A 7,821-nucleotide genomic window follows, 5' to 3' on the forward strand; every position below is an offset into this window, starting at 1 on the left:
GAACCAAACTCAAGAAACATTATGTTGTAAGAAAACGATTCATCTAGAAACATCCCTAATGGATAACGAAAGCCAACATTCGTTAGAGCGCATCAAAAAATTGAAACATGAAATAAATGGGATCACTTAATGGGCTCGGTGAAGGGAGGGGCTATATCCCGAAGAACAGAAACTTCGGAGTCACATGTGAACCCCAAATCGGAATGTATTATGATGGACAACAATTACCAAGGCACAACGAGGGGTTGCAATGAGAGCCTCTACGAAGGCCCCCACGCCATACCCCCACGTGAGGGCAGCGCTAGGGTTTGCTTCCATTGGCACTTAGTTGGTGAGAGCCAAATCCCAGGCATCGCATTCTTAGCAACCATCTTTAATGCTCCGGCACCTTATAGCAACTAACACGTATGCAGGAATTAGTGTTGATCTGACAATATTAGCTTGGGGGTGAGGGATTGCCATCCCGTGCCAACGCTTCTCCCTCACGTATGTTTACATTGAAGTCCCTTAGCGTCCAGTGTCAGTAATTTGGTGCCACGGTGGGAGCTAGACTACACTCTAGTATTGGAGCATGGCATGCCATAGAAAACGGTGGAAGCAAAATTGGGTCTCGTGTGAACCCTGCCGGGTATTAAAGACGGGAGTTCCAAACGAGGGTGGAACATGACCAGTCACCGAAGGTGTGGTTTGTTGTTTCATGTTCTAATTTTTTCTTGTCTCCAGGTGCAAATTGGGGTCAGGTCTCATGAATAGCGAGGCAAGCTTCTGCGGTATTGACTGGAAGTAGTTTTTCGGAAGTTGGCTGTTTCATGTGGGAGTGGGGCAAAAAGAAACGATTCAACTAGCTGAACCATAAACAGCACCGAGGATTGGCACACTTATTTATCATGTTCAGCGACGAAAGTCGCCTGTGAGGGTTCACATCTTGTCACAAAAGCCTCAATTAACTTCCGACCATTGTGATTACGGCAGGTTACTTCCACTGGGGTCACACGCCCACGAGAACTGAAGCTGCGAATTCCTCGCAGTTAGGAAAAGTTGCGGCTTGTCAAGAAACTTCGCGGTTCCGCACCTGTAACAATTGGACTATTTTAGTGAAAATATGCCACTTGTATCTTCGGATTCCAACCCCAAAGGAGTTTTATCTGTGAGTAGATATGAAGCGATTAGACAAGACAGTCCTCACATCAGATGAAAGAAACTGCTCCTCCTTCAGTGCGAGGGCAATACTCTTTTCTAACTTAGGACATAAGAAAAGTAATTTCGGGATTAGATTTTCTAATAACATCATAACGAAAGTTCCATGGGCCTCGCAGAGTGCCACGACCTTCGTCTGAGTTTGAACTCGAGGGTTTTTTTTTTTTTTTTTTTTTTTTTTTTAATCCTGGCCAGCTTTTTATGTGGCTGGACTAAAACTCAGGCATGCTGTAGGGAGAGGGATGGTTGATGAGAAGCTGAAATTATACATGACAGGTAGACACACCTCAGCTTGGTGCTGCTCTACAAACCTGCGATGCAATGAATTTTTTTATTTTTATTTTATGGCTGCATCCGTGGCACATACCGTTGGATTGAACTTGTAGGCACAGTAAGCGTCTGACAAGTAGAGTCAACTGAGAAACCGGTCGAGGGTAAGAAGAGTTTTTTATTATTTTATTATTTCATTATTTTTTTATGTTATTTTGTTAGCGTCTATGCAGGGAACCATAGCATCAGCAGAGCGGCACCAGCGCTTGGTTTGGAATAGCGAATTGGATTACTACAGGACTTTTCCCGAGGTCTCATCGTTCACTGCCGAGAGCCTGAAGGACATGCAATGATACAGGCTTCACGTTAACTTTCATGAGCAGAGAAGATGGTGCATCTGTGAACGACAATAAGATCGCAAGGCACGAAATAATCGAGCAGGTATCGATGCGACAGTCCGAAGCCTGGTTTATCCTCCTTCCAGGTTTACTGCATCAAACGAGGAGGGAGTTATGATTGAGATTTTGAATTTTGGCTTCCAAGGCTTTTTATGATAACCAACAGTGGCCCCGAGAGGTAATTTTCCGAAGACCACCATTGTGCGATTGTCAGACTTAGTAAGATGCCTCGGTTGCATGCAAATTATAGCTAAGCCCAACTCTGTTGTGATCGAATAAAGCATCAGCCTTCGGCAGGGTCAAGCACCGATACAAGATTCTCAATCTCCGAAACAAACTACCTAGCGATCCAACTGTAGGATTTCTGCAGTTCGATGTTTGTTTTCAAGTCACTGATTAACTCATATAATATTTTTGTCGATATTGTTCTTTTTCTTTTCTTCTCTTTTCTTTACTTTTCTCTCCTATTTATTCTTCTTTCTCGTTGACGATCTTGTTTCCGCTTTCCATTGGTTGTTTTGTTTGTTTTCTGGTTAATATTTTGGTTATTCATTTCATTACCTCTTTGAGTGCAAAGTGTGTTCATGAATTCAAGGCATTGGTGCGAATTGGAGGCACCCAAATTGGGAGACTCGAGTGTGAGCGACAATACTGGATAGTGAAGGGTTGTAATCAACCATGTGGCAAATGATCAGCAATTATAAGAATTTATAGAGCAGTCATCAATCAGAGCGCAAGTATCCCGGCGTTGTCATTATGAGCCAGCCTGCCTGCTTGCTCGCGATCCCCTCGCCTCCTCACTCGCCTGTGCAACCATCACCCAGCTCAATAGTCCAACGACCCCCTACTCCTTTCCAGCCTTGCGGATTTGGGATAACACACTCTAATATTACGTGCGTCGCCCTCTCCTGTCAGATCGCTAAGGTCTCCCTATGCCGCTCGCTTTTGTTTACAATCCCCTGCTCGGTGCTGCTCAGTTCCTTCGGAGCCCTCTCCTTGCTGCTCGTTGAACCCGAACTTGAAGCTTCTGGAATGAGATTATGGTGGACTAGAATGGTGTAGGATCGAATCAACCGCAGAGTCAATTGCGTCATGTTTCCTTTTAAGATTGGAATTTGCAACAGCTGATCAAGCTGTAAGCAATATGAGCTTCAGAGTGTGGTTGACGGCGTAGAGCAAACGATTGATCAAGTCGCGCCCAGAGGAAGGCTTAGAGGATCCGAGCGGTTAATTTTAAGGTTAATTTGATCAATCGCTAACAGTGTAAGCAAGGGTCCTTCGAGTTTAGCCTCTGCATCCGATCATTTCCCGAGATAGTGTGCTCGAGGAGTGAACTTAAATTTTCGAAAATTTTAGGATTTGCGATGCTTGAGCTGGATAGTGCAACAGTTTGATATTGCAAGAATTTGGACATCGAGGTTTATAGACCTCAAGTTGTCAGTTTTTTTTCTAAACTGCCACCGAAATGGCAATGGTGATGCCCCGATCGGAGCGAGACAGGTTGCCGAGCTTCTCTAAGCGCCGTGTGCACACGAAATCAAATTTCGTTAGAAGTCCGAGGTCGGTTTTAATGCCTGTGTCACCTGGTGGTAGCTCCACAGAGTCAAGCTCCTTAGCAAGCTCGATCCTTGGGGAGCAGATCGTGGAGTGCACTAGCTTCAGGAACCCCTTACAAACGAACAACAGTAAGCCGTCTGAGGCAAGCTTTGAGCAAGTCGACAACTACACATGGTGAGTCTCCTGGCACAATGCGTCACTTGTATGCTCAATGCTGGCGCAACGTTTCACATACTCTCGAAGTAGAGAGGCGACTGAATCATTTCATGTGTAGTGGATTGCTTTAGCTTGTGCAAAATTAGTCTTAGTCTGAGCCACCGCTAGCTTTCCGCTACTCAAAGTTTTCGTAAACTTGAGCCAACGCCAACGTTTTTGTTAGTTTCAGGTTCGTGTCAATTGACAGGCCGAGTGACTTGCTCGTGGAGGTAGACGGCATCTCCTTTCATCTTCACAAGCTCCCGCTTTTGTCAAGGAGCGGCCTTCTCTTCAGGTTATTATCACAGTCGAGCAACTCACGGAAGGCCTACATCAAGTTGGTCGACATGCCTGGAGGAGCTGAAGCGTTCATTGTAGTTGCCAAATTATGCTACGGCATTGTGGAGGAACTCACTCCTACTAATGTCGCCACCGTTCGGTGCGCTGCGGAATATCTTGAGATGACGGAAGCGTTTGAGGAAGGCAATGTTATCAGCAAAGCTGAAGCTTACCTCAATGTTGTGATCCTGAATTCTTGGCAGGAGTCGATCATTGTTCTCCAATCCTGTGAACTACTCCTCCCATGGGCAGAGGACTTGCATCTCGTGAAGAGGTGTGCCGAGTCTGTTGCACACAAGGCCAGTACCGATCCACGAGGTGTTCGCTGGCTCTATTCTGGTATGGAGAAAAATAGTACGATGGGAGTGTGTCAGAGAGGTGCACTTGAAGCATCAGTCGTCAGGGTTGCGCCCAAGGATTGGTGGTATGAGGACGTCTCACATTTGACAATTTACTGTTTCAGTGAAGTGGTGGACGCTATTCAGGAGAAAGGCATGGTGCCGGATCTTCTTGGAGGTGCCTTGGAATACTACGCTCAGCGATGGCTGCCGGGATTAGTCAATCCAGCGCTGCACAATGTCTTTAGACAAGGCAATAGTATTCACAGTGCTGCATCCACAAGAAAAAACTCGCCGATCTCATCACCCCGGATCACAGACGGACACCTGATTTATAACTGTCTATCTAAGGGCACGGGGGAAGATGCGCCCTCTAGTCTACAAGAGACTATAGCTGAGCAGAATAGGAATCAATTTATTCTCGAGGAAATTGTCAGTATGCTGCCACAGCAGAAAGATGTGGTCTCCTGCAGTTTCTTGCTTCGCATGACGCGAGCTGCTTACTTGTTGAATTGCGACCTTGAATGCAAGGCGGAGTTAGAAAGACGAGCTGGTCTACAACTAGATGGAGGAACTTTGAGCGATTTGCTGATTCCTTGCTTTTCACACAATAGCGAGTATTTGTACGACATCGACATTGTGCGCCGCATTGTGGGCCATTTTTTGACACAGGTATGTCTCTCCCTGAGTCTTGTGATGGGACAATATTTAGAGCTCCAGATTACAGTTGTTAATGTATCCAAACGTCTGAATAGCTAGCCTAGGTAGTTAATGTGCTGTCGCTTGAGAAATTGTGCTCATGATAAATTTGCAGGAGCAAAGCGACAGTCCAATATCTTTCTCGTGTAATAGAAATATACGCAGTATTTACGACGGCCCTCCAGATGGTAGCTGTCAGCCACCTCTGAATTTAAGAGCAAAAGTGGCTAAGCTACTGGACGCCTATCTTGCGGAAGTGGCAAGAGACAGCAAGCTTCCATTGTCCAAGTTTCAATCTCTTGCTGAAGCTCTTCCTGAAGGTTCTAGATTATGCGACGACGGACTATACAGAGCAGTTGACACATTTCTCAAGGTTACCACACTTGCAAAAGAATATCATGTGACACGTTGCTTGCTTGCATTAACATGAATTCATGCCATGTCTTAACAATCATATCTTCTAATTCGTAATAAGTTCTAATGCTCTCATGCTGATGATATGCGTGTGTATGTGCGGGAAATTGCAGATACATCCGAACTTGACTGAGCACGAGAGGAAGAGGCTGTGCCGAATCTTAAACTGCCATCGTCTCTCACTGGATGCCTGCACGCATGCTTCCCAGAACGAGCGCTTGCCACTCCGTTTTGTTGTACAAGTTCTCTTCTGCGAGCAACTCAAGATTCGAAGCACGGTGACTGAGGTCAGTAATTCAGTGAAGGATGATCGCAGCGATACTGAGAATGCTAGTGTCACATCACGGGAAACTACGGCAGCCGATCCTCAACGGACAGCTGGCATCAGCGCCACGCCTCAGCCGGCGGCACTTCATGAGAATACTAATCAAATGGAAATCAGAGCTTTGCAACGCGAACTTGCAATTATGAGAGTCAAGTGCAATAATCTGGAGAGAGATCAGGGCAGCATTCAAGATCAGGTACTATCGACAACATTTCTTGTTCTCTCCAAGATTTCATACTTTCAATCTCCGTTTATGTTCTCAAATATGTGCTGATCTGTCGACATTTGCCATGGTAGGTTCAAGAAATAGCGAGAATTTCCAAAGTACGTTCATCCTCGTGGTCGTCAGGAGCGTGGAGGAGGATCACAAAACTACATTTGTTCAACAAGAACAGCCCGAACGACGAAACATCTTCGACTGAATCACTCTCTGAGCGTCGAAGATGGAGGAATTCTATATCTTAGAGCTCCATATCCGTGCAACTCGTAGATCTATCTTAGGTTTGTTCATAATGCCTATTATGTGACTGTTCTTTAGCGGATTGAGACTCCAAAAACGCAGGACATTTAGAGCGCTAAGCGATTATTGGTTTTTGTTTCCTACGACCTATAAACTGCAGGAACAATATTCATTCTTCAGCATCGAGGTCAGAGCATTGAGGTTTGATTCATGAACCCAGGTCTGTCACCCCTCGTCGATACCTTCGCGTGTTCCCGTGGCCATTAGCTGCGATCTACTTCAAGAATTAAAACTTGACTGTACAGAACGTCTTTGAGAATCCAGTACATCAAAAACAGATTTCTTCTCTTCACCTCGTTTCATCCTGACCACCAGGGAAACTCAGTGTAACTGTTCTGCATTCAAATCTTAGTGGACCAACATTTGTCTGGATTCGTCGTTATCAAAACCAGTTGATGCCTGTCATTAATGCGGTGAGCTGGGAATCAGCAGATCTACAGGTTTTTCTGAACGTCGCTCCTGTTAAAACATATGTCAAAGTTTGTCAGTCGTCAATGGCCCTGTCCATAAATTAAATGTCCGCAGCCTTTTTGGCGCAAAAGTAGCTTCATATGCCAACAAAGGATTTAGGGTAAGTGACGCCGTCATAGAAGCTTCTTTCGTCGGACAAGCTCGGAGAGCATGGTTCTGAAGATGGGCTATCTTTAGGATTCTGTAGTGGAAAATTGAAGTATGACTGCACCCTTCACGCTCTATCCTCATTCAGTACTACCTGAATTTCAAGAAATTAAGCGAGACATTACATTGTACTATTCCTTCATCCATTTCATCACTTGGTAATGAAGAGAATTGCTTCATTACCATATGACTCATTGCACATTTGTATAACACAAACAAAAAATATCGCATTGATAGTTAATACTGGTATCCATTTCTGTACAATAGCAAAGTTTCTCTTTAACATTCTATAACGTGAAATAATATCAAAACACTTTGCAAGGTTGAAAATATTCGGGCATTTGACAAATAAATAAATAAATACATAATATATATAAATACATATATTTATCTGATTGTAGAAAGCTATTTGTGATAAAATATTTTTGATAAAATATTTAAATTTAAAAAAATCACACAATATAATACTCAATATAATTAAATAACAAAAAATCACTCAATATTACACAATATATAAAATCTATGTTAAATTATGTTAAATCTATGTTAAATAATGATAATAATAAATAAAAAAAAATTATCTTTAAATATAATATATTTTTTCTTTTGTTCAATATAGTAGCTAAAACAGTTTTAAGTTTAGAATATTGATAAGATGATCAAATTTCTATTTATTTCTTTATGCAATAATTTATTATATTATTATTTTAAATATTTTATTCATGAAAAAAAATAATATAATATTCTTATAATTTTTGGCTTTATTCTTTGCAACTTGATATATACTTATTATTCATTGTTAATTAGTGGAAATTGGCAAGAACAACATTAGTATTAGTGGTACCAAAAGTACTTGTTTAAATTTAAAAACTATCTTTTTGTCATAAAATTGAATTGTGTTTACTTAGACATATCTAAAATTTGTATGTACATATATATATATATATATAT

At 42.6% G+C, this 7,821-nt stretch overlaps 1 protein-coding gene across 1 annotated transcript; it reads left to right on the forward strand.

Moving 5' to 3' along the window:
* Positions 1-1,343: 1,343 nt before the first annotated feature.
* LOC112282245 (root phototropism protein 3) lies at positions 1,344-6,531 on the forward strand. Its single transcript, XM_024519651.3, has 5 exons — positions 1,344-3,596; positions 3,808-4,966; positions 5,109-5,366; positions 5,521-5,928; positions 6,030-6,531. The coding sequence occupies exons 1-5, from the start codon at positions 3,331-3,333 to the stop codon at positions 6,195-6,197; spliced, it is 2,259 nt and encodes a 752-aa protein (XP_024375419.1). The 5' UTR covers positions 1,344-3,330; the 3' UTR covers positions 6,198-6,531.
* Positions 6,532-7,821: the final 1,290 nt, after the last annotated feature.

Source organism: Physcomitrium patens, chromosome 5, assembly GCF_059467195.1.
Source record: "Physcomitrium patens ecotype Gransden chromosome 5, ASM5946719v1, whole genome shotgun sequence".
NCBI lineage: Eukaryota > Viridiplantae > Streptophyta > Bryopsida > Funariales > Funariaceae > Physcomitrium > Physcomitrium patens.